Here is a 25,544-nt window from a genome sequence, read left to right on the forward strand (position 1 = left end):
ACATCAATACTGATTTCTTTCTCTCCTGGGTGCACAGTAGGTCTGCTCTTTCTTGCCCTGCTGAACCAGGCATGGAGAATTAACATGTTAGGGTGAATGAAATATGAGTGGAAGTAACATGTGACAGCTTGGAATGGGAACTCTTGCCAGGCATTCTTTCCCTTTGCCACAATAGCCATCCTAGAAGGTGCCCCACCAGCTGTGTCCTGGGGTGAGGATCTGCGGGTGGAGGCTACAGTTGATTCTCTGTGAACAAGTGCTACGATGAGCAAAACCTAGCACACCCAGTCCTCTTTCACTTTCACCCTCTGAGAGACATTACATCCAAACCCAATCCTGGCTCATATTTTAGAAAAGCAAGCCCAGTATCTCAGCACATAAGGCAAACACAAAACCAGGAATCTGGAGACATGTGTCATGGAGAAGGTGACAGCCCATCCTGTGTGGATCTCATCTTGCCCATCAGACTGTGCAGACCACACGGGAGCCTGAGTGTGGCACACAGTAGGACTCCCATCAATGATGAAGGAGCGACTGGGTGACACACCATTTACCAAGAGGTGGGCTGGTTGGAATTCCCCCACAAAACAGAGGCAATGTCTCCGTGTTGCCACAGCCCATGTTTCTGCCAACATGGACATGGCAGGAATCATATTTAAAGGCTGTCTTTGCTCAAGAACTGGAACGTCTTTACTAAGTGGTCAAAAGATGCCAGTATGGCAGATAATTTTCCAGCTGCTTTGCCCCCATGGCGCTTGGGAAGTCCTAGTACACAGCCCACCACCTGCAGAGCACCTGGACAGGTAGAGACCAGAGGATTTCTCACCACAGGGCCTTCCCCTGGTGCAGTGGGATCTGCATCTTTAGCTTGGTGTCCTGAGGGGCCTCAGCAGCCCAGGTACCTCCTGAAGACACTAGGGAAGCCAATCAGGAAGCTGAAACAAACTGCAGTCTCCCATGGACACAAGATGACTTCTGAGGAGAGATGTTCCAGAAACCCAGCTGTGGGTTTCGGGCAGAGTGGCCTGTCCACAGCCGGGGCCCACAGTGCCGATGGCAGCTGGAGCTGAGCCGGGATTCCTGCCAGAAGGTAAATGTCTGCATCCTTACAATGTCTCTCTGGCATATCATTCCAGTTAAATCTCGCCCAGTGTTCTCAGTTAATAACTTAATCTGGAACTTACACCTTGTCTCCTCTCCCAAAGGACCTGAGGTACCACATAATAAAAGCCCAAACACAACAGGACAGTTAAAAATAAAGACGAACGCTCAGAAGGCGAGATAATCCTTCAGGAACTCGAGAAACGATGGTTATGATGGCTGAGTGTGGAATTTGGCTCCAACTTTCTGGCAGCCAAGGTTAAACAGAAAACAGAGTGGCTTATTCAGTAGCGATTGCTTGATCAAAGGAAGGAAGCAGATGCAAGTTCATCTCGGGCGGGGTGAGGGTAGGGTCGGGGGTGAGCACAGCCCATTCCCTGGCACTTTCGTGAGGATCTATCCCTGTGGATCTTTATCTCTGGAGCATTAAGTCACACACTGAACAACAGTCTTATAGAAAATGCTGAATCATTCTTCAATTGGCAGCTTTAGCTTTGTAAGTGGGCCCTTGATAAAAGGTGAGAGTGTAATATTAAATTAAATTGCAACTCGGCAAAGACATTTCTTGGTGAAGTCGGCTTAATGGGCCCAGACAGATGGGGTGAATTCGGACATATGGAGGCACAGGGAGAGAGTTCCAGGTGGAGGGAACAATTTATTCAGTAAATATTTACCGAGTACTTACTGCGAGCTAGGCCCTGCCAGTGGGTGCTGGGGACACGCAGATGGCCTTGGCCTCTGAGGAGGTCACAGACTAGGAGGGGCCAGGTGCACAGACAGATAATTACCAGTGTTGTGACCAGATGAGGGGCCAGCAGGGTGAGGCAGGGGCCCAGACAGTGGCATCCAGGGCAGCCTGCTGTTCCAAAGGCTCCTGGAGAAGATGCTTCTGACCGCCTCTTGAAGGTCAAGTAGGAATTTTTAGCACGGAGATGGCATATTGGGGTGGGAAGGAGGGTGTCCTGGGCAGAGGACAGCAGGTACATGGGCATGGGGGGAGAGAGTGGGACATTCTGGAGAAGTGCCAATATTAAGGGGAGCTGAGCACAGGGGCTGAGGGAGGGGGCTGAGAGATGAGGTGGGGCAGGGGGCAGACATGAGGCCAGATCATTGAGGGCCTCCTGAACTGCTAAGGAGTGAGCTCACCCTCTGGTCAATGGTGGGGGCAGGATTTAAACAGCAGAATGACAGGGTCAGGACATCAGATGGTGTAGCCCCTATCCTGGAAGGGGTTAGGGTGCTAGGGTGCTCTCAGCAAGTGGAGCCACCCAAGGTCCACGACCCTGGCTGGGATGAGGTTTGCCTCGGGTGGGGCCTGAGCAGGCAAGATGGCTTGCTATGAGAGACCTGTCCTGCTGTTCAGGGCTGGCAGTGATGACCCACTGGCTAGAATGTGACCTTGATATTGAAGCCTTGGGCTACCAGGATGCCCAGGGGCAGCCCACAGAGCAGGGTGCACCCTGCACACCCCTCACCCTGGCCATTCTCATATTTCTTATTTCAAAATGAACAGTGTGAGATGGAGCTTGGACAAGCTTTATGAAGATACCAGATGTGTCTGCTTTAGGATTGGATTTTTTTTTTTTTTTCAGCACAACTATAGAGGGAGGCAGAAGATAAGAGTTAAAATTATTTAAAACTCTTATGTATTTGCCTCTTCCAATATCTGTTTCCATAGAAACGTAACTGGAATAAGACACCAGTTTCAGTGCCAAGTGCAGCCCGTGACTTCCAAAGCCCCCATCTGCTTCCAACAGAAAGCACCACCAAAGCACAGAATTTGGAGGGAAGTTTGAAACACTCCTCTGGCCCAGAGTGCCCTTTACTCAGTTACTGTCCGGATGGCCAGAAAGCCACAGAGCGCAGAGCCTAGGTGGTTCCTGGGGTAGACTGCCTGGCAGCCCGTGCCGCCAGCCTGCTGCCATTTCTGTGAGTGAGCGTCACACACGTGGCTCCCATGGGTGACCATCTGCACGTGATTCCGTCTCTGCTGCCACCTGTCTGGGAAGCAGATGGGAGGAGCTCAGGGAACACAAAGCAGCCTGGGGATGCTGCCTGAGGGGCTGCTGGGGCTTCAACGCTGGTGGTCTTTAGTGCTGTCGGCCTTCAGAGGTCATCTCCTCTCCCTTTCAAAACCCCTTCAGAACAGCTAGGTGGAGGCATAGGCAGTGGCCTGGTAAAGAAGGAAGGCTTGGAAAAAAGCAGACAACCCTTCCATCTAGATTCACAGGCTGTCTTCACACCATCCTTATACACTGCTTTCACTATGGGGGAAATAATCTCAAATTATTTTCCTTAAAAGAAAAAAAATTCCACTTGGGTGTGTGTGTATGCACACACATACACAGTGTCAGTTCTTGGTTTTCATCTTACTTGATCTAAAAGCAGCATTTGACATGCTTCATCAAAACTTCCTCCTTGAAACATTTTCTTCGTTTGGTTTCCTAGACACCAGACTCATCTGATTTTCTTCCTGTCTCTATGGTTTCTCCTTCTAGGTCTCCTTTGCTGTTTACCTCCTACTTCCCAGACCTCCAAACACTGGGGTAACTGAGGGTCTGTCCTTGGTCCCCTTCCTGTCCCCATCTATGTGCCCCCGCCCCGGCCCCGGTGCTCTCACCTAAGGCTTTGTGTCATCTATATGTTGACTGCATCCAAGTTCCCCTCTCTAGCTCACATTCTCCCTGAACACCACACCCATATGTCCAACACCTACTCACCATCACCACTAGTAGAGTAGGTAGACAAAAAAAGAGAGTTTTCCCCTTTTTTCTAAGAATACAAATTGTATTTAAAAAATCTTTTTAACATATTTGGCAGATTTGTCCACACCTGCTACATCTGAAATACAGAAACAGCCAATCTTCCCATCAGAGTCCATAAAGCAGAGGATGCAAGGGGTGAGGTGCCATGCAGGAGCACTGAGGACTGGGACACATCATTGAGGTGGAGGCAGCCTGTTAGTCCTTGTCTTGGCTGGAAGCCTTTGTCTCTGGAGACCTCTCCTTCCTTCTTCAAACACCTCCCATGCAGGGACAGCTTTCTCTCCCTTGCCCCCATCTCTGGGGAGCTCTCTCTCCTGGCTCCCCACTTCCTTACTGATCACCGGGTCAGAGTCCCCTTGCCTGACCTCCTCCTGTTTCCATCATTGCTTAGCAATTCCTTGGGCTCCAGTCAGGGTGTCTTCACTCTGACTGGACCCATTCCCTGGGTGACCACACTCACTCAGCCCCACATCTCCCATGCTCAGTGTGTTGACCACCCCTCTCCCAAATCCCTATCTACTGGAAGAACTGCTCCCTGGGCTCTAGGACCCGGCATCGTCTTCTGAGGGCTTCTGCCCAGAAAGAACCCCTCACATTCCCTCCAGAAACTGCTCCTCATTCTGTACCTGACCTCGTGATGAGGTCCAGTGTCCATCTCCCATTCCATCACCCATCACCCAGTCAGAAGTCCGGGCAGCGCCCTTGCTGCCTCTCTCTCCTTCCCCCTTAGAGTTGATCAATCGCCAAACCCTGTCACGTCTGCTTCTGTGATGTCTCTCAAATCTACCCACTTCTCTCTGTTCCCACTGCAACTGCCCTGCTTTAGATCTCCATCAGCTCCTGCCTGGATTACTACAAAACTGTCTGAGCCATTTCGGCCCTTTGGCCTCACCCCTTCATCTGTTCTCATCCTGCAGCCAGGAAATCTGATCATGTCACTCCCTGATTAAATGTCTTTAATTTTGAATTTTAAACTCCTCTGCTTAGCAAACAAGGTCCCTAATGACCCAGGCTCCACCTGTGTCATCATTTGTCCTTTCTGTCAGCTCCCCAGGCACCCTCAACTTTGGACAGCAGAACCATGTTGTATATATTTTTAAACCATTTAGAGAAAATGATAAACTAACATCAAGTTTAATGTTGAGAAGCTAGGTGCTTTCCCTCTAAGATCAGAAAGCAGGCAAGGCTGTCCTTTTTCACATTCCTGTTCAACATTGTACTGGGAATGCTAGCTGACACAGAAATAAGACAAGAAAGGAAACAGAAGGTATATGGACTGGGAAGGAAAAAACAAAATTGTCCCTTTTGTTGATGACATGATTATGTAGAAATTCCTAAAGAATCAACAAAAACACTCCTGGGACTGACAAGCAATTATAGCAAGGGGGTATGACTCAAAAGACTTGGTAAGATGCAAAAGTCAGTTGCTTTCCTATACAATGAGCAATTGATTTGAAATTTAAAAATACACCATTTATATTAGCACTGAAAACAAAGTAAAATATTTAGGTATAAATCTAATAGAATATGTATAAATTTGTGAGGAAATCTATAAAATTCTGACAAAAGAAATCAACGTAGAGCAAAATAAAAAACTATTCCATGTTCATGAACAGAGACACAATATTGTCAAGATATCAGTTTTTTCCAACTTGATCAATAAAGTCAACACAATCCCAAACAAAGTCCCAGCAAGTTACTTTGTGGATGTTAACAAACTAATTCTAAAATTTACACAGAAACACAAAGACCCAGAATAGCCAACACTATGCTGAAGAGTAAAAGTCAGAGAACTGATACTACTCAACTTACTCAACTTATTAGGACTTAGTGGTTTCACTGCTACAACCCAGGGTTCAATCCCTGGTTGGGGAACTAAGATCCTGCAAGCTGTGAGACATGGCCAAAAAACAATAACAACAAACAAAAACTAAAATATACAAAGAATTCTTAAAACTCTAATTAAAAAGTGCATAAGAGATCTAACCATATACCTCACCAAAGAAAAAATGTAAGTGGCAAATAAGCATATGAAAAGATGTTCCACATCATATGTCATTAGGGAATTGTACATTAAAACAGCAATGTGGTACCTCTACACGCATTAAAATGGCTAAAATCCAAAATACCGACAACACCAAATGCTGGCAAGGATGGAGCAAGACACTCCCACTAGGTGCTGATGTGAATGCAAAAGTCACTGATAGTTTGGCAAAACTAAACATAACCTTAGAATATGATCTGGCAATCTTGCTTCTAGGTGTTTACCCAAACTAGTTGAAAACTTATGTCCATATAAAACACAAAAATACTTACAGCAGTTTTATTCCAAACTTGGACGCAACCAAGATGTCCTTCAGTGGGCAAATAAATTGGTATATCCATACAACAGAATACTACTCAGTGATAAGAAATGAGCTATCAAATCATGAAAAGACATGGAGGAATCTTAAATGCATGTTGTTAAGTGAAAGAAGCCAGTTTAAAAGTGTTACATTATGTATGATCTCATCTACATGACATTCTGGAGAAGGAAAAGTCATGCAGACAGGGAGAGGTCAGTGGTTGCCAGGGGTTGGTAAAGCATAGAGGGTATTTCAGACGGTGATACTGTTCTGTGTAACACTGTAATGGCGGATACACAACTTTACGCATTTGGCAAAGCCTACAGAATGTATGGGGCTTCCCTGGTAGCTCAGCTGGTAAAGAATCCACCTACAATTGCAGAAAACCCTGGTTTGATTCCTGGGGCAGGAAGTTCCCCTGGAGAAGAGATAGGCTACCCACTCTAGTATTCTTGGGCTTCCCTGGTGGCTCAGATGGTAAAGAATCCACCTGCCATGTGGGAGACCTGGGTTAGATCCCTGGGTTGGGACGATCCCCTGGAGGTGGAGATGGCAACCCACTCCAGTAGCCTGGAGAATTCTATGGACAGAGGAGCCTGGCTGGCTCAGTCCATGGGGTCCCAAAGAGTCAGACACGATTGAGTGACTAAGCACAGGACATAGAATGTACAACATGAAGAGTGAATTCTATGTAAACTATGGACTCTAGCGAATAATAATGTATCAGTATTGGTTCATCAATTGTAACAAATATACCACATAATGCAAGATGTTAATAGTGGGGGAAACTATGATGTTTGGGGAAGGATACATATTCAAAAGCAGAGACATTACTTTGCCAACAAAGTCCGTCTAGTCAAGGCTATGGATTTTCCTGTGGTCATGTATGGATGTGAGAGTTGGACTGTGAAGAAGGCTGAGCACCGAAGAATTGATGCTTTTGAACTGTGGTATTGGAGAAGACTCTTGAGAGTCCCTTGGACTGCAAGGAGATCCAACCAGTCCATTCTGAAGATCAGCCCTGGGATTTCTTTGGAAGGAATGATGCTAAAGCTGAAATTCCAGTACTTTGGCCACCTCATGCGAAGAGTTGACTCATTGGAAAAGACTCCGATGCTGGGAGGGATTGGGGGCAGGAGGAGGAGACGACAGAGGATGAAATGGCTGGATGGCATCACTGACTCGATGGACGTGAGTCTGAGTGAACTCTGGGAGTTGGTGATGGACAGGGAGGCCTGGCGTGCTGTGATTCATGGGGTCGCAAAGAGTCGGACACAACTGAGTGACTGAACTGAACTGAACTGATGCGTGGAACTCTCTATACTTTCCATTACATTTTTCTATAAACCTAATAAGTATAAAAACTTTTTAAAACTGTTAAACATCATGTATTCAGAATAATATCTAGCACATGACAAGCATTATACAAATATTTATTACATGCAAATGAATAAATGTGGAGCTGGGAAGCCCCCAGTAGGACTCCAGAATCAGTTTCATTCCCCTGACACTTGCACCGAGGGAACCTCTTCCACAAGTTATTCCAGAACTCTTCTGTCATTCTCGAGCCTGTCACCCTGCTTATTTGCTTCCAGCTGCTACCAGAATCTGTGCAGTCTAAAGTGACTGTGCTTATCTGCATGTGTACTGTCTGCCCCCACTAGCCTGTGGCCCCATGAGCTCAAGGTCACACTACGGTGTTCATCCCTGTCTCCCAGGGAGGTGAGGTCTCGGTTTAGGAGGGTGATCTACAAAGCCCTGTCCTGCAGATGTGGGCAGTCCCACAGGGGTGAGTGGGGCAGAACTGCACACAGCAGGGGTGAAGCAGACATGCTGAGTGTCCCGAGAGGAACACCTAGATGCTGGGGACAGGAGTGGGGAAGAGCAGGGGCTTAAATCTGGTGGAGCTCAGGAACACATCAGCTAATACGGGGCCTGGAACTGAAGTTCATTTACTTGTCAGAGAAGGTTCTGGAAGAAGGGGACAGCACGGACAAAGGCTTGAAAGTACAACACAGAGAAAGGCCTGCAGTTGGACTCCTGAGGTGTTCAGAGCATCCAGGGAGACCAAAGGCATCTGGGGTCGATGTGGTCTGAGGACAGGAGAGAACAGACCACAGAGATCTTTCATCACCTCACCCCCAAGCATAAACTTTCTCTCTCAGTGGGGGTTCTGGGGAAAACAGCCCCTCGAGGAGAATTTAGGACCCTCAGTCCCTGGGCACACTGCTCAGTCATCCTGCTGAGTCTGACAGAGGAGGGTCTGAGGGACATCAGCCGACAGCCTGGCGATGTTTGGTGGGAAAATGACAATAAACCGACAGGACTGTGGGTCGACAAATCAAAGGTTCTGCTGCCATGGCAACAGAATGACAGGGCAACCCTAAAATTAGAGGAGCAAAGAGGATCAAGCCAGGAAAGGTTTGGAGAGAAATCTCAGCAGATACTTAAAGAGAAACACAGAGACAGGATACCGGGGCCTTGATCCAGGGATGTGGCCAGACCCCCTTCAGAAGGCTAGAGCCCACTGGCAGGACCCCTCCTTCCCAGGCTCTTCTACACAGAGATGCACTTCCATGGCACCGGGCAGCTCCTCCGTTTGAGAGCCATTCCCTGGAAGGTCTGGAATGGGCTCGGCCTTTAGGCACAGAGCCATGGAGAGAAGCAGTGCTTACCACAGAAAACAAGGAAGGAAGGTGATGTGAGTCATGGTAAGCTGTCACTTACACTAATCGCCTGCACAAGATCCATCTCCTGTAAATGGTCCAAGGGGTCAGGCTTCCTGGATTTATTTCTGGAGTCAGCTTATTTAGACTGACTCTAACCCCGCAGTCTCTCCCGCCAGAGCCAGATCCTGGGGACCCTGTTGCATCTCAGCCCCCACCTTAACCCTGGGTGTAGGTGGCAGCCCCCTGCCTCGCCGGCTGCCGTCGGGCTCAGCACCAAGCCATCGAGGTCTGTTCTCTGCTCACCTGCCCCAGCTCCAGGTCTTCCCACGGGCTCTGCCTTGCTATTTCTGTTACCTAATTTTAGGCTTTATCTGCAGAATGTGAAAACACTGCTTTGCCCAACCCACTTCACAGACCAGTCAACAGTCTATGACAACACCTGAAAACTACAAAGCACTGTCGTACACTGGAAGACAGGACGGGGAAGTGGGTGAGGCAATCGTTGGTGGTGCTGTCACCAAACTGCAAGGTGACCTTCGTGTGTTAGTCACTCGGTCCTGTCCGACTCTTTGCAACCCCGTGGACTGTAGCCTGCCAGGCTCCTCTGTCCATGGAATTCTCCAGGCAAGAACACTGGAGTGGGTTGCCATTTTCTTTTCTAGGGGATCTTCCCAACCCAGGGATAGAAACTGGGTCTCCCACATTGCAGGCAGATTCTTTTACCATCTGAGCCACCTTAGGTGCCTTATATAATCTCTCTGGGTTTCTGTTTCCTCATCATTAAAATGGGAATTCAGGATAGCACCTAGTCCACAGAGTTACTGTGACAATTCAGTGAAATTAACACACACCTCTAGCTACTAGCATCATCATTATCATTACTCTTATTAGCATTATTGCTTATGATTATCATCTCCCTAGCCAGGGGGCCCAGTCAGCCAATAACAGCTCTTCCCCCTGTTCACAACCTGTCTGGATTTCCAAATCCTGGTGGTAGGTGGTGAATTCCCCTAGGATGGAGTTGGGGGCAGGGCCACTCCTTTGTCAACTGTGCAGACAAGTGATGACCAGACATCACCTCCCCTCCAGCCACAGACTGTCTGCCTGAGGGACCTCAGCTGAGTTCCTGCCCCCTTGGCCCACGAGCACAGCCAGCACAGGTCTGTCCTCTGCCGAGTCTGGCTCTGCCTGTCTGGATCCCTGCTTCCTCCCAGGATGGACACTTAAGGCAGTGAGATGAAGGCACACAGCCCTAAATCCTTCCCCTAAATCCATGTTGTCAGGAAACAGCATTCTCTGCCACTGCTCCGACTGTATAACTTCTTAACTAGGCTCAGCGAACCCTCTGCCTATCTCCAGACAAATGAGGCCGGGCAACTTATTTGCTAGAAAACCTTGTCCAGAAAGATAAACACCTATGTTCTCAATGCATAAAAATTACTGTTTCCAGTTTAGTTTTAAATTTCACACTAAATCCAACAAAAAGATTTCCCCAATAATGCAGTGAGAGCACTAGAGAAAACTCCAGTTTTCTCAATAGAATCTGCTAACCTATAGGGAAATCAGATAGTAAAGCCACTGCCTTCAAGCTGGCTCTTTCCAACAAAGGCGTCTTTAACTCTTCTAAGAGAAAGTCATCTCTGCAACTTCCTTAATTGTGAACTTCCCTAACTGGAGCATCCTAGGAAGACCAATGTGAGTTAAGAGCAAGGCCAAATGCAAGACTACTAAAATATATATTTAACGGTACTTTTATGTAAGGTTCTCCTTTTTTGACAAGACACCACTTTGAAGATTCTCTAGTAACTAGAAGGAGCTATCAGAGTGTTTATCCCCTAACAGCAGTCCTGAGGGAACTCACTTTAAAGGAGAGATTAAAAAAGCAATGTAATTTCTTGACTGAAGCATCATATAAATGGGGGCTTCTACAATGTGTAAAGAATACACTGGTTTAAACGAACCAAACTTTCTCCTTAATTCTGCATATAGTAATACATCTAGGCAAACTCACCATCTTTTCCCAGGAGTGACGACCTTATATTTGGCCTTCCTGAGTAATACCTCAAGGGAAAGGAACAGAAATAAGGAGATGTTCCTGATAGGGATCGTGGGTCCACACAGAGCTATGATGAGTTCCTCGTAATCACCTTGATTTCTTCTCAAGAAGCACAGCTGGGGCAGCCAGGGAGACATACTGCCTCCCTCCCGCTGGTGCCAGGCGCTTACCTCCATGTTGTACCTCTCCACCGTCCTTCTCAGGGGATCTACAGCCTGCCAGCAGATCAGGATGCACAGGTCAATCAGCAGCATGCCCCCGACGATCACAAGCAGTTTCTGGTCCTTGATGATCTGCAGAAAGGGCCAGGGTAGAAGGGACGTAAGAAGGCTTCCCAAACAGCAGCCAAGGGGCTGGGTCAGGTGGGTGAGTGAATGGCTCCACCTGAAAATTCCCCCAGGCTCCCCATCACCCACGGGGTAAATCCAGACAAGCTCCCTTGCTTGGCATTCAAGGCCTTTTATGAGCTTGGCTTATCTACACCCCAGATACACACATATACTGAGTTAAGTTTGATGACTCTCAGGCTCTGGTTGTGCTGTGATTTTTCACCCCAGGCCTTCGTGGGTGCTGGTTCTTTTGTCTAAAACACTCTGTTCTATGTGACAGACTGCTAAAATCCTTAGAGACTCAGATGCACTGTCACCTCCTCCATGAAGCCTCCCTAACTCCCACAGCAGAACTAATTACTCCTACAGCATTTTGTTCCCATACTTAATTATACTTAATAAGTTCAATACTTATTATTATGACTAGTAATAATAGTAACTACAAGAAGGAGAATAAATACAAATGCTACCATTTAGTGAACACTGTGCCTGCCTCGAGGTTGATTGTTTTATATATATCGTCTTATGTAAAGGCAGATACTGTTATTATTCCCATTTTTCAGCTGAAGAAACTGAGGCTAACACTGCGGGCTAAGTAACTTGCTCAGTGGAATAGAGCTACTAAGAGTTAAAGCCTGCAAACTCCTCCTCTCTCCAGAGAGTACACCCTCAAACATTTATAGCACCTACCAGATGCTACAGTGACCAGGTGCTGTATTAAGTTGTATACAGTCTACCCTCCTCAGTAAACTGGGGAACCCCAGACAGAAGGGAAGCCTGTTTTATTTATTTGTTTACCTTCAGCACCTAGCAAGGCCTGGCATGCTATTGGTACTTAAAAGTTTGATGGATTGAATTGAGATGAAGGAATATATAAAGAAGAAATATAAGTCCTGTCCCACTTTGCAGCTGGGGATATCTTTATTACACTGTGAAATTCCCACCCCACTTTATGTCCATTTGATGGGGACTGGCCTGGGGACAAATGCTGTCAGGGCAAAGCGAACCTGTATTTCACGTGTCCTCGCCCCCCTCCCCTACCCCTGCCCAATGCCAAATAAAAGCTAATGTGATGAAGTAGTTCTGGAAAAGACTACAGAAAAATAAACAACAAAACTGAAGTAGAAGCTTAAGAAATATCACCAGGTCTGGCTTTTAATGATTAAAGCCATCCTTAAAGGAGAAATAAAAACTCAAGAGGCCTCTGTGGCTAAACCGTGAAAAGAACAAGAGAGTATTGCTGAGTTAAGGCCAAAGGGATCAAATCCACCAAAATCACTTGACCTGGGGGCGGGGTGCTGACCAAGTCCCATCATCTGAGATTTTACAGAAACATTCAGGGAACCCCTGATAGCTTTAGAAACCTGGCTTGACCCTTGCCCTCAGGGGAACCAGGTCACACCCTGTTAGCCTTGAGAAATCGGGGTAAAAGGAAGAAATGCCCGAGGAACTTAGGGCAGGCTAGAAGGGGGCTCCCTACTTGATGCTCACCCAGCTTCCCTGACTTTCTTATTGTTCAGCTTTCTCTTCAAAAGCTGCACAAACTCTTCTCCGTTATGTTTGTGCACATTGATGCCATGAAACTCAGTTCTCTCTCTGAGGCTAGGAGGTTACTAGCCTCCATCCTCACTGAATGAGAGATTGGGAGTGAAGGCACCCAGGAACAATTAAATATCAAGTTCTGGAATCAGATCTGAGTTTAAGTCTTACTAACTAGCTGTGTGTCCTTGGTAAATTTCCTAATCCATCCGAGCCAGTTTCCTCATCTACACTATAGGGGATGATGACCACACAAACTGATAGATTACCATAGTCTGGTCGACTTCACTTTCACTTTTCACTTTCACTTTTCACTTTCCTGCACTGGAGAAGGAAATGGCCACCCACTCCAGTATTCTTGCCTGGGACGGGGGAGCCTGGTGAGCTGCCGTCTATGGGGTCGCACAGAGTTGGACACGACTGAAGTGACTTAGCAGCAGCAGCATAGTCTGGTTTACAGTTCCTGATCAGTAGATGTCCGCTATTATTATTAAATGTTACTCCCCATGGTTTTTCAGGGCACAGATCAGCAAACTATGAATTTGGCCCACTGTTTGCCTTTGTAAATAGTTTTACTGGAACACAGTCACATCCATGCATTTATGCGTTTGTCTCTGGCTACTTTTGTTCTACAACAGCAGAGTTAAGTGGCTGTGACAGACTGTATGGCCTGCAAAGCTGAACATATTTACCATCTGACTTTTTACAGGAAAAGTTGGCTGACATCTTCTTTTGAGAAAATGGCATTTCTTTATTTCTTCTAAAGACCTCAGATATTTTGACTTGATTCAGACTGGTCTCCCACTAGATTCAGCTCATTGCCTACTTTCAGCGACGCCGTTCCAGAAGGAATAGAGCGTGGATGGTGCCCCCGGATTGTACAACCAGCAGCCCTGCCTTCCTGCCATCACTTAGATGACAGATACTCTCCTGGCATTTTCTTGAAGCTGAGCCTGGATGAAATTCTGAACCTGATGGTGTTATTTACAACAGTATCGAGTTATATATGTAGCAAACTTTCTTTGTCTTCCCAAAAACATCTGGCTGACTCATCTCTGAGTTACTGCTCTAGTCTCAATGTTTCAACTTGGTGCTAGTAAGAATAAGAGGCAGAATAAAGATGGTGGTAGTCAGGCTTCTCAATTCAAGATTTTACGATTGATCTTTAGGAAAAAAAAAGGTTACATACTATAAAAATACTGAATTTAGAAGCATTAAGTCACCACATGTCAATACTTCCTTTAGCAGGCTTTGTGTCGCTTAATGTCTTTAAAAATGTAGGCATATGGGGTAAAGTTTGTATTTGTGTGTGTTTGGGGAAGGCATGACACGGTGGGTAGAGGGAAGACAGATGAAGTGGGAGCTAAGGAAGGAAGAAAAGGGTGAAAAGACTGAAAAAAAGTGTCAGACTGCATTTACAAATTTAGTTAAATCTTGTATATGTGTCAGTAAAAAAAATTAAGGGGCTCACTTTTAAAAAGTCTAAACTTAAAAAAAAGCCAAGAAAATACAAAACAATGACAATAGAAACTGACCTTATGGCTCCATGAAAGGTTGGAACCAAGGAGAATTCAATTCTAGTTTTGCCCTGTGACTGCTACAACCCTTTCAAAGTGATCTGGTTCCTGACTTGAGATTTTGGTCTGGGAAAGGTAAACATATCTTTTATATCCTCTTAACTTCCTCTAATTTGGCTGACAAATGATACTCAGCTCTAGTGCCACAAGGCTGTTATTGGAATAACTAGAAAGCCTAGAGCAAAATATGTCTCACATTGGAAAGGTGTGTTCACCTGGCTTAAATCATTTTCACAACAGACTAAACTGGTGACTGAATCCTGTACTCAAAGCCTTCGACAGTGTCTCAGACAGACCCCCTCCCTGGACACCTGCCTGGCTCTCAGTTTGCCCAACCCCTGGAGGGTGCAGCAAGTCCCCTTGTCCCAGGCAGCATAGCAGGCTGTGGCCACACAGCTCCAGCTTCCGTGGAGTTTTCAGACAACTCAACTCCTGAAGTCTTCCCTGGCATGTTTTGCCAATTGTTGCCAGACAATCTGAGTGTTCTTGTTTAGTGATCACATGAGTATTGGAAAACAAAGACTAGTTCTTTACTACCAATAATAATATGCATGAATCACATATTGACACAAAGGAACCAATACTAAGTTTTCAAAACCTCGATGGACTTTTCATAAATGACAGAGCCACAGAGCGGGAGGGGCCCCAGAAGTCACCTGTGCCTGTCAAACTTTGGCTTGCATCAGCTTCGCTGAGAGGGCAGGTGGAAACACATATTCCCGGGCTGCAGGAACCTGGCTCTGAGGGCTGGGGTGGGGCCCAAGAAACTGCATTTTGAACAAGCTCCCAGGTGATGCCAATGATGCTGCTTTACAACTTATACTCTGGGTAACCTTGGTCTAGACAGAAACCCAGGCTGTATATTAGTACAATTTGGAGAAGTCTAGTAACTCCTACTACCCACTCCAGTGTTCTTGCCTGGAGAATCCCAGGGATGGGGAGCCTGCCGAGCTGCCGTCTATGGGGTCGCACAGAGTCGGACACGACTGAAGCAACTTAGCAGCAGCAGCAGCAGTAACTCCTACTGGCCAGCTCCAGCCCAGGAGGTGTGGGCTGGGTTACTTCTTGTAGTTTTCAAAAGCTCCCGTTTGACTGTAATGTGCTCTGATTGTCAGCTCTGAGAAGGACCAGGTGGCCAGGCTCCTCATCTTACAGACAGAAAGGTATGTCACAAATGCTCCTGAGGCCCAGTGAGAGCAAGGCCTTCCAGGTGAGCACAGGCAGTGGGTGGCAAACCCGAGGTCTTTTCTCCCTCCAAACGCAGCCTGTAGTTTTCCCAAGATGGTCCGGTAAGTGGGGCGGGGAACAGAGAACGAGGCTACAGCCCCCCTCCCCCATCTGGAGAGCAGTTCCTAGAATAGCCCTGGTGGTGAAGGGGCGGGTGGTGGGGCTGACACCTGAGAGGTACCACTGGGCAGAGACAGAATCACAGCTCAGGAGACAATACCGTTTCAGTGCACCCCCATTCCACAGACAAGGAAACAGGCCCTGAGAGATGAAGTGCATGTGTGTTAGTCGCTCAGTTGTGTCCAACTCTTTGCAACCTCATGGGGTGTAGATCACCAGGCTCCTCTGTCCATGGGATTTTCCAGGCAAGAATACTGGAGTGAGTTGCTACTTCCTTCTCCAGGGGATCTTCCTGACCCAGGGATCAAACCCGGGTCTCCGGCATTGCAGGCAGACTCTCCACCATCTGAGCCACCAGGGAAGCCCTTCATCTCAGCAGGGAAGAGATGAAGAGGTTTGCCGAAAGGACCCACAGCAGGTCAGCGGTGAAGCAGGAGTAGAAGCCTGCTCTCCTGCTGTGCCTGCTGGCCCCACCGCCTGGGGCTCGCTGCTATGTGCATGGGTACGAGGGCTCATGACCCAGGCAACAGGATGGCAAACGCAAGTTTGGGATGAAGAACTGGAAAAGAGGCACCATGATCCAGAGCAGGGTGAGGTCACAGTGCAGGATCTTCGAAGCAGATGTCTGTGAATGGGTTTTACATACATCAGGGGTTTAAACAGTGTGTAAGGGGGGATGTGGGGGGTAGAGGGGGAGATGAATCAAGAAGAGGACTTTTGGAAAGTGGTGTCATGATGTTATCTCACCTCATCTCCAGGTGACAGGATGGGGGATATGCTTTCTCTATGACCTCAGATCAAGAGTGAGGCTTAAGAAGAACACTCAGATGGCTTGAATGCTAGGCTCCCTGCAGCCTGGGGACCTGGTGAGCCTATGTCTGACTCCTGCCTGAGAAACCCCTGGGAGGATGACGGGTCAGCTGCTCCAGTGTGGAGCAGAAGAGGGGAAGCGGCTGCAGCCGGATCAGTCTCCACCCCTGAGTGTATAGGAGTGAAGGATGTGTAAGTGCCTCCTGAACAGCAGTGTGGGCTCCAGGTGAGGGAGGGCTGTGCCCAAGGCAAGCTGGAGGGGAGAGCCCAGGAGAGAGGCACTGCCAAGTGCCTGGGGAAGGAGCTACAAGTGGCCAAGCAGGGGAGTATTTCCCCCATGTATTGCCCCCATGGGGCACTGCAGAAGAGTAAGTCCCAGGAATGGGGGCTTTGAAAATCCCACAGAAGGACTCCATGAGAGCCTAAGGTGAAAGCGGAAGTCTCTCAGTTGTGTCCAACTCTTTGCAACCCCATGGACTATACAGAATACTCCAGGCCAGAATACTGGAGTGGCTAGTCTTTCCCTTCTCCAGGGGATCTTCCCAGTCCAGGGACCGAACCCAGGTCTCCCGCATTGCAGGCAGATTCTTTACCAGCTGAGCCACAAAGGAAGCCCAAGAATACTGGAGTGGGTAGCCAATCCCTTCTCCAGCGGATCTTCCCAACCCAAGAATTGAACCAGGATTTCTTGCACTGCCGGCGGATTCTTTACCAACTGAGCTATGAGGGAAGCCCATGAGCGCCTGAAGGGCCCGCTTATCCTCTCAGGAGCAGCAAGGTCAATGCCGCTCCTGGCAAGTGAGGTCTTCCCTGCCCCTTCCACTACTTGAAGCCCCAACTCTGGAGGGTTCGGAAACCTTGGAGATGGGATGGTGGGGAAGAAACTCAGCCTGGCAAGACAGAGAGGCAGCTCATCCACAGCCGCTCCTCTTCCAGGGCAGGTGACCGGCTGCTCAGGACAAGCTGGGGGAGGGAGAGGAGCTGCCTCTGAATGCAGTTTGGGGTTTTGAATCTTATGATGGACTCCATTTTTTCATTGTTGACCACACAATCTTCTAAGTCAGAAGATTTGCCTGAGTTTTTCTCTAGGAGTAAGGGAAAATAAGTGCCAGCTGTTGGAGGAGTTAAAAAAGACCAGTGTGGGGAAAGCTCTCTGAATGCATCCTAAGGGTTGAGCTTGATCAACACAGTGTTTACAGCCAACGACACGGGTGGCAAACGCTTTCCTTCCACAGGAAGGCAGGGCTCCTGTCCTCTAAGGGCCTCTCTGAAAATGGCAGCACTGCATCAGGCCCCTTCCCTGTTTCACTTTCCTCTTCCAAGGGCTTCTCACTGCCCACAGGTTATAGTTCAAATTCCTAACTGTGGCTCCTGCCTTCCCCTGCAGCCTCCTCTTGTACCCTGTCCCCATGGACCCCTCAGCAGCTGAACTCTCCCCTCCCTTGCCCAGGCCTCCCTGCACACTGTTCCCTCTGGGAGATGGGTAACCCCTCAGCCTCTGCCTCCCTCTCAGCCTCCAGGTCTTAGCACAGGTGTCACTTACTACACCGACCCCTCCCTGAGTGCTGTGCCCCAGTATCCCCATACGCACCCAACCAGCCCTTATTACCCTGTCTTGTAAACAATTTGTAAAGCGTCTGATCTCCCCAGGAGGCTGAAGATGTTGGGGGTTTGGGTTGGAAGCGGGGAGGATTGTGTTTAGCTTGAATCCTCAGCAAGCAGCCCAGTGCCTGGCTGTACAGTAGGTGCCTAAGAAGTCTTTTAAGAATAAATACTGGGTGAACACTGCAAATACTCTGCCACGAAGGAGCCATTACCTTCTTCTTCATTTTCACATTTTTGAAGATGGCGTGGACTCTCCATGTCTTTGCAAACATTGCCCCGAAGGCGGTGGTGTAGCCCACGGTGAGAATCCAGGTCCTGACCTAGAGGCCATGAGAAAACAGAGGGTCAACATCTCCCAGGTGGACGGACCTTGTCTTTTATGAAAGTGTCCCAACAGTGGGGCTCTGGATGGTAGGGGCAGATGCTCTACTTCACATATGGTGGAGTTTCACTAGCATCAACAGTCCTTCCATCACATGTCAATCTGATACACCTTTAGTTCTGTTGACCACTCACCAGACCCAGGGCCCGAGGTGCGGAGGCATGTGAGATTCAAACTCTGCCTTCCATGGGCCCACAGCCCAGTCACTGAGAGAGGCACAGAGGGTCCCCAGGACCACTGAGGGGCCATAGACCAGCCTTCCGGTCCTCCCTTCCTCCTTTCCTTCCTTGATGGCCTTTTGCGTGCCTGCGAGGTGACTGTAATTGCTGATTTCTCTGCCTCCTCACCCAAGTCTCTAGGAGACCAGGTGGCCCCAGGAAGCTCTTCTACAGTACTCCTTGCTCCTGGGGTGTAGACAGTGGGGAGGGGAGGGCGCTGAGCCATGGGGGCTGAGATGGGGCAGGACAACAAGCTTGCATGGCCCTTCTCTGGTATTAGTGACCCGGCCACGCCTCTAGGCAGGGCAGGACTCAGCCAGAACTGGCCCCGGGGACACCTGGCTGGCAGCTGCACCAGCCCAGCTCCCCGGCATCATGAGGGGCTGCTCAGTGATGGGGTGGAAGGCCAGGGGAGAAGGGCTGTAACCTTTCCACTCCCACCTTGGGCCTATCTCTTCAGGCCTTTAGAGAAAGACAGGAGTGACACTGCCTGGGTCTAGCCTTGGTCCCCAAGCCCACACTTGGACCTGAGGTCCTTGCTTAGTAGGACTAAGGCTTTATTTGGCTCTCACCTGATCCCCAGGACTAAAGTGTGCCCTGATCCCTGCCCCAGGCCGGTGGCTGCCAGAAACCACCAGCCCTGATAAGAGCAGAGAGCCTGATTCCTGCAGGTAGGGGTGGCTGGTAACCATCTGTTAGATCGTGGGGGCTCCTGGGTGCCCCCCTCCCCACCTGCACTGCCATCATGGCCAGGCCCCAGCCTCTCCTGAGTCCACCCTCACTGGCTGGCCTGGACACCCTCCAAGACCCAGGAGACGCATCTCCTGGGCCCCCAAACACGGCCCAGCCCTGGGCTGTGTGCCACTACTTTCTGGGGCCTCCCACTCACAGGGACAAAAAGGCTGTATGCTCTGTGAGCCCTGACTATGGTCTTTCTTCTATTCTTCCTCAGCTCTGCTGAGCTGAGTTAACCTCTGAAAGGCCCCCACCTGCCTCGGCTGAACTCAGCAGGAAGGTGGGTATAGTAGGGAAGAGAGCGACAGCTAGGGTGGACAGGTCAGCTCTCCATGTCCAGAGCCCAGCAGATCTGCCAGGCCTCAGCGGCCCATCCAGCCCAGGGCTGCGGGCAGTTGTATAGGAGTTTCCCAGATACGCTCCCTTCATGCAGTCCCTTCACTCTGCCTCTTAGTAACTTGGCTCCCCAGCTTCTTAGAGACAGAACATTTCCCCTTTCCATTTTATCTGCAAAAATAGGAACTGGCTAGGGAGATGGAAAGACCAACCCCCTAAGGAAAGACAACAGCATTACGGTGACTGGTCAGAAACACAGACACATGAGGTGTGAATGCTGATAACGGTACAGGTGAGGACTCAATCTTTTTTTTTTTAATTTTGAAAATTCCAGACAGGCAAGAATGAATCACCGTACTCTACAGAAGGTGTAGGATGGCCATATTATACAACAAGGATGCAAGAAAAGTAAGCAGAACAGAGACGGGAAGGAGTCGATTACTGGGAACTTAGACCTGAGCTTATTCAATGATAGATTTCACATTCCTAGCCTGCTGGAGTTACATAGGACCTCACAGATCATTTCACTCATCCATTCATTTGTTCATCTGTTCATTCAATAAGGATTACTAGGTCAGAAGCTAAGTATATAATGATAAAAACAAACGAATAAAACAACCACCACCAAAACCAGGGAGATTTTTTCTAGAGTCACCAGTTGAGTGAGAAAACCGCTTTGTAGATGAAGTAATTGAGACTCAGGGCATTGAGGTATTTCTCTCAACCCTGCAGCCTGGCTCCAGAGCTAAGCCTGGAACTCAAGGCCTTGACCTAGTCCAGCCCTTTCTCCTCCACATCCTGCTGCCTGTCCCGCAGAGAGCCTCCTGACCCCAGCCGGGTCCACCCTGCCCAGGAGGCAGCTGCCAGCACAGCTCACCTGGGCAAGCAGCTGGCCAGCCTGAGAACACTTCCCTGGCTGACTTCAGCACGCTTTGAGAGCTAGTGGTTGTGTGAAGACCAGTGGTCTCCAAGTGTTTTTGACCATGTTCCTCTATCAGCAAAAACTATTTAAAACATGAATATATACAGAACAAGGACATTTTAAAAAGAACGGTAAGAGATGGAATATTTTTCTTCATAATGTGGCAGACAAAGACCTCAAAGACCTTTTACCTGGGTAAAAGTATTACTCCAATATGCTTGGCATTATTATATTTGCTTTGACTTATGCTTTCTCTGGGGCCATTATTTTCAGGCCACTTGTCTACTCTGTAGGGCCAAACTTATTAAGACATAATAGTACAAATGAGTTAAGTTAGTTAAAACTCGACGATACACATTTAACTGGGCATCTGGAAACTGCAATATGGTGCCATAAACTGAAAGCAAAGAACGGGCGAGGATGCCGGGGCAGAAAAGAGGGAACCTACAGGGCCCAAGACCTGCTGGCAAGGTTCACTTAAGCTGGTGTCTGAGAACCTGGGTTTGGGGAGGGTCCCACCATTTGCCCAGTGATAAGAGTGACTCTGTGCCTGAACGGTTTGTGCAAACAGTGCGTTTTATGCCACAAATCTGCCCTCCTTCTGAGAGCCTGGAGTTTGGGTAAGTGTTCGGGAGAGGGGACCTAGGTGACTGGCCCCCAGTAAAAACCGTGGGCGCTGAGTGTCTGCTGAGTTCCCGGGTATACATTTCATGTGTTGTCACAGGTCAGCGCTGGGGAATTAGGGGCATCCTATGTGAGTCCACTGGGAGAGGCTCTGGGAAGCTCGAACCTGGTTCCCCTGACTTCATTCCACGTGCCTTTTCGCTTTGCTGATTTTGCTTTACCTTCTGTCTCTGTAATTAATCATTGCTGTGAGTACACTTCTATGCTGAGTCCTCCTAGAGAATCACTGAGCTGGGGCTCATCCCGGGACCCTGGACACAATGCCCTGGGGCTGGCTGGTGTCACAGCTGACCAACCACTCCATCCTCAGGAGAGTTCCTGCCTGAGACCACCATACACACCCACTGCCATTAGATTTTACTAAAGCTTAATTTCTTTCATTTTTTCTACATATAAAGTAAGTAAAGGCTGTAATATATTCCTCCACAAGATGATCCCAGGGGATTCATGTCCCTTTGGAGACAATCGGGAGCTCTTCAGACAATGATGAAACAACAATAGAAGAAATATTCTGGAAGCAGGACAGTGGGACCCGTACCAGCAGGGCCACCCACCTCGGGCTGCCTCTGCTCAGGGTTACCCCTGGGCTTGGCCTTTGCAAAAGGAGGTAGAATTTCTCTCTCTACTCTGCCACCATCATTTTAAGATGGAAATGGTCCTGGGGCTCAGTCCTGAGCCCGCTTTGTCCTAAAAGTATCCTAAAAGTCCCTGGGTTATCATTCCCACCCTCAGGCATCAACCATTCTCCTTGTGCTGACAATGCCCTTAGCTCTTTCCCAGCTCCTACCTCTCTTCCGAGCTCCAGACCTGCATATGCCACCATCATGGAGACCAAGGTGACACTTAGGTGTTCACCAAACCTTCACACTCTGGAGCCAGAGTTGAGCCCATCAGCCCTTCTGCTGAGTAGCTCCACTGCCAGCTGATTCAGGCAGGGATGGTGCCTTTATCCACCTGTCACCAGAAATAGGGACCTGGAAGTCCCCCAGGAACTCTCTCCTCTCCCCCCTCACTTTCCCTATTCAGTCCCCAAGTGCTTCTCCTTCTGCCGCCCTTCCCATGCTCTAAGAGGTGGGGCCCCATGCCAGCACCTCCCAGCTCCTTTGCTCTCTGGTTTCTGTCTTGATGGAGGGTACCATCAGGAGACTGGAGACGGCAGGAGAGAGAAGATGGGGTGTGCACTCCCTGTGGCCGCAGCATCTGCGCCAGCTCTGGCTTCAGCTGGGCTCCATGTGTGGTCTGGCCTCTCTGGGTATAGGAAGACCCCCTTCTTTACCCCTTCAGGCCCAGGAGTGGTGAGGGCTTCCTGCGATGGCCTCTATGCTGCTGCTAAGTCGCTTCAGTCGTGTCCGACTCTGTGCGCCCCCATAGACGGCAGCCTGTCAAGGCTCCACCGTCCCTGGGATTCTCCAGGCAATAACACTGGAGTGGGTTGCCATTTCCTTCTCCAATGCATGAAAGTGAAAAGTGAAAGTGAAGTCGCTCAGCCGTGTCCGACTCTTAGCGACCCCGTGGACTGCAGCCTCCGACCAGGCTCCTCCGTCTATGGGATTTTCCAGGCAAGAGTACTGGAGTGGGGTGCCATTGCCTTCTCTGCGATGGCCTCTATACCAGCTGCCTTAACCCCACCCACACCTGTGTAGGTGGTCCCTTCACTGCACCTCTCCAGTGAAGCACCCAGGTGGACTCCGTCTGCTTCCAGGACTTTGACGACAGTCTTATTCCCACGTCTCTTGTTAGTAACCCCTCCTCTCTGTTCCCGTGGTGCCATCCAGATGAGCCATTACGAGCGGGAACTCTGGAGTGAGACTGACAGAAGTTCCAGTCCTTGCTCTGTCACTTACTATCTATGTGAACCTGGGCAGGTCACATAACCTCTTTGAGCCTCAGTTTGCTCATCTGTGAAGTGGGGGCAACTAATGTATCTGATATTGTGGTTGTGTGGATGAGATGAACGAAGGTGTGTAAAGGACTGAGGTTCTTAATCAAGACTTGGCTTTTGTCCATGTATCCCTTATCACTGCTGACGGGAACATGGCACAAGCCTCCAGCTGGCCTCCTGCCCCTCAGCTCATCTGCTGCTCATCCATCAAACACCCCCCCAAGGAGGAACAATCCTCCACAGCAAATCTCAGCAAGTCTCCTTGACTTTAAACCCTTTATTGCCCCATCAAGCCCACAGGTTAAACTCCAGATTCTTAGCAGGGTGTGCCCTCCATCATCCACACCCCTCCTGCCACACTCCACACAGCATTTCTCATCCAAGCAATCCCACACTGCTTCAGCGTCCCCGCGCACCACACAGCTCACGCTGGGGGCCCGGCACTGGCTCTTTCCTCCGCTCAGAACGCCATCCCCGCTCTCTAAGTTCCTTCGCAAATTTTCATGAGTCCTCCAAAATCCAGATTCACAGGCCACCCCCTCTGAGAAGCCCTCCCAGGTCTTGCAAGGAGGTCACAGCTGCCTCCTCCCTGCGACTTCTGTTCTCACGCATGTCTCTGCTGTGCTGGTCACACTGAGATCATGTCCATTTGATTACCTGCCTGCCTCTCCCTACGATATGGTGCAGAGCCTACACTGCCCACCTTTAAATCTCTGGATCCAGCACTGAGGGGGTGATCGGGCTAGGTGGGCTCGCTTAAGAGGTAATGAGATCTCTGTCACCAAAAATGTGCAAGCACTTGAAAGGAAGACCACAGAGGGAACTGGGAGCACTGAATGGCAAAGGAGGCTGAGCTTATGGCCTCAGTGGTCCCTTCCTTGCAATGAAGGATCTGTGAGGTAGTGAGCTCCCCATCACTCCATGGATTCAAGCAGACCTAGGAGGACCCTGTGTATCAGGGTGTTATGGGGCATTTCCTGTACTGGGGAAGTTTTATTTGATTTCATCCCATGTATCTTCCTTCTGGGTGGTTCTATGATGCCAAATAAACTAGAAGGTTCTGCAGGGCTATAATGATTCTGTTTCTAATTGTTGTTGTTAGTTGCTAAGTCGTGTCTGACTCTTTTGCAACACCAGCCCCTGGAGGAGGGCATGGCAATCCACTCCAGTATTCTTGCCGAGAAAAATCTCGTGGACAGAGGAGCCTGGCAGGCTACAGTCCATCAGATCACAAAGAGTCGAACACAGCTGAAGCAACTGAGACAGATGAGCCCATCAGGCTCCTCTGTCCATGGGATTTCTCAGGCAAGAATGCTGGAGTGGGTTGCCATTTACTATTCCAGGGAATCCTCCTGACCCAAGGATCAAACCTGCATCTCCTACACTGGCAGGAGGATTCTTTACCACTGAGCCCCCTGGGAAGCCCCTGTTTCTAATACAAGTCTACTGATTCATCAACCCAAGTCTTAAACATATTTATTCTAATTAAATGTTTAAGACTTTGGGTTGATGAATCAGTAGACTTGTATTAAAGTCTTCCTTTTTCTTTCCTTAGCCATAAAGTTTCCTGGCCCCTCTGCACACAGTGTGATAGCAACCATGGGAGGCAATGCTCATCTTAGTCTCAACTACGAAGAAGGAAAAAACAGTGCACATCTCCAGATGGAAAGAAAAATCTACACCTGAAACAATTCTGTTTAGACGCTCGCTCAATTGATTTCGGGAAGGCCTGCCTGGCAGAGTGAAGGGCTTTCAGTGCTCTTTTGGGACTAGCAGGGAAAGAGACACAGAGCCCCTCCCACAGTTCCGTTCTTCCAATGTCTGGGGGTGGAGGAAGCTGTGTCGGCTGGATGGATGCTGGGTGGCGGGGGGCAGGCGGGGTGGTTAGCTGTTTGCCTGCTGTCCAGAAAGGTTAGAAAAAAGGGCCTTTTGTTTCATTCTGACCATCCACCCGAGATGATCAATAGTGAGAAGGCAGGCAAGGGAGACCCAGACTATCCAAAAGCAAGCCCCAGACCTCCGTTACCATGAGGTGCTATAGCCTGGAGCTGAAAGGGTAGGGTTCAGCCTGGGATCTCCAGGGCCTGCCTTGTCTTCCTGGGGAGAGGGTGGGTGCCGGAGAGATTCGCAGTGCTTCCAAACGCAGGGTGCCTCTGAAGAGCATGCTCCAGAAACAGCTCCAGAAGACTCTGTCTTACCCGGGGTCCTTTAAGTAAGATCTGCATTGAAAATCCTTCCAGGG

At 49.0% G+C, this 25,544-nt stretch overlaps 1 protein-coding gene across 1 annotated transcript in view; it reads right to left on the reverse strand.

Moving 5' to 3' along the window:
• GABBR2 (gamma-aminobutyric acid type B receptor subunit 2) overlaps nucleotides 1-25,544 on the reverse strand; it is a 255,169-nt gene that overhangs the window by 47,826 nt on the left and 181,799 nt on the right. Inside the window, exons 12-13 of the mRNA XM_070374928.1 lie at nucleotides 18,356-18,463; nucleotides 11,107-11,229 (exon numbers count right to left, since the gene is read on the reverse strand). Coding sequence (XP_070231029.1) covers nucleotides 11,107-11,229; nucleotides 18,356-18,463 — 231 coding nt within the window. The remainder of the gene's footprint in view (nucleotides 1-11,106; nucleotides 11,230-18,355; nucleotides 18,464-25,544) is intronic.

This window comes from Bos mutus, chromosome 8 (assembly GCF_027580195.1).
Source record: "Bos mutus isolate GX-2022 chromosome 8, NWIPB_WYAK_1.1, whole genome shotgun sequence".
NCBI lineage: Eukaryota > Metazoa > Chordata > Mammalia > Artiodactyla > Bovidae > Bos > Bos mutus.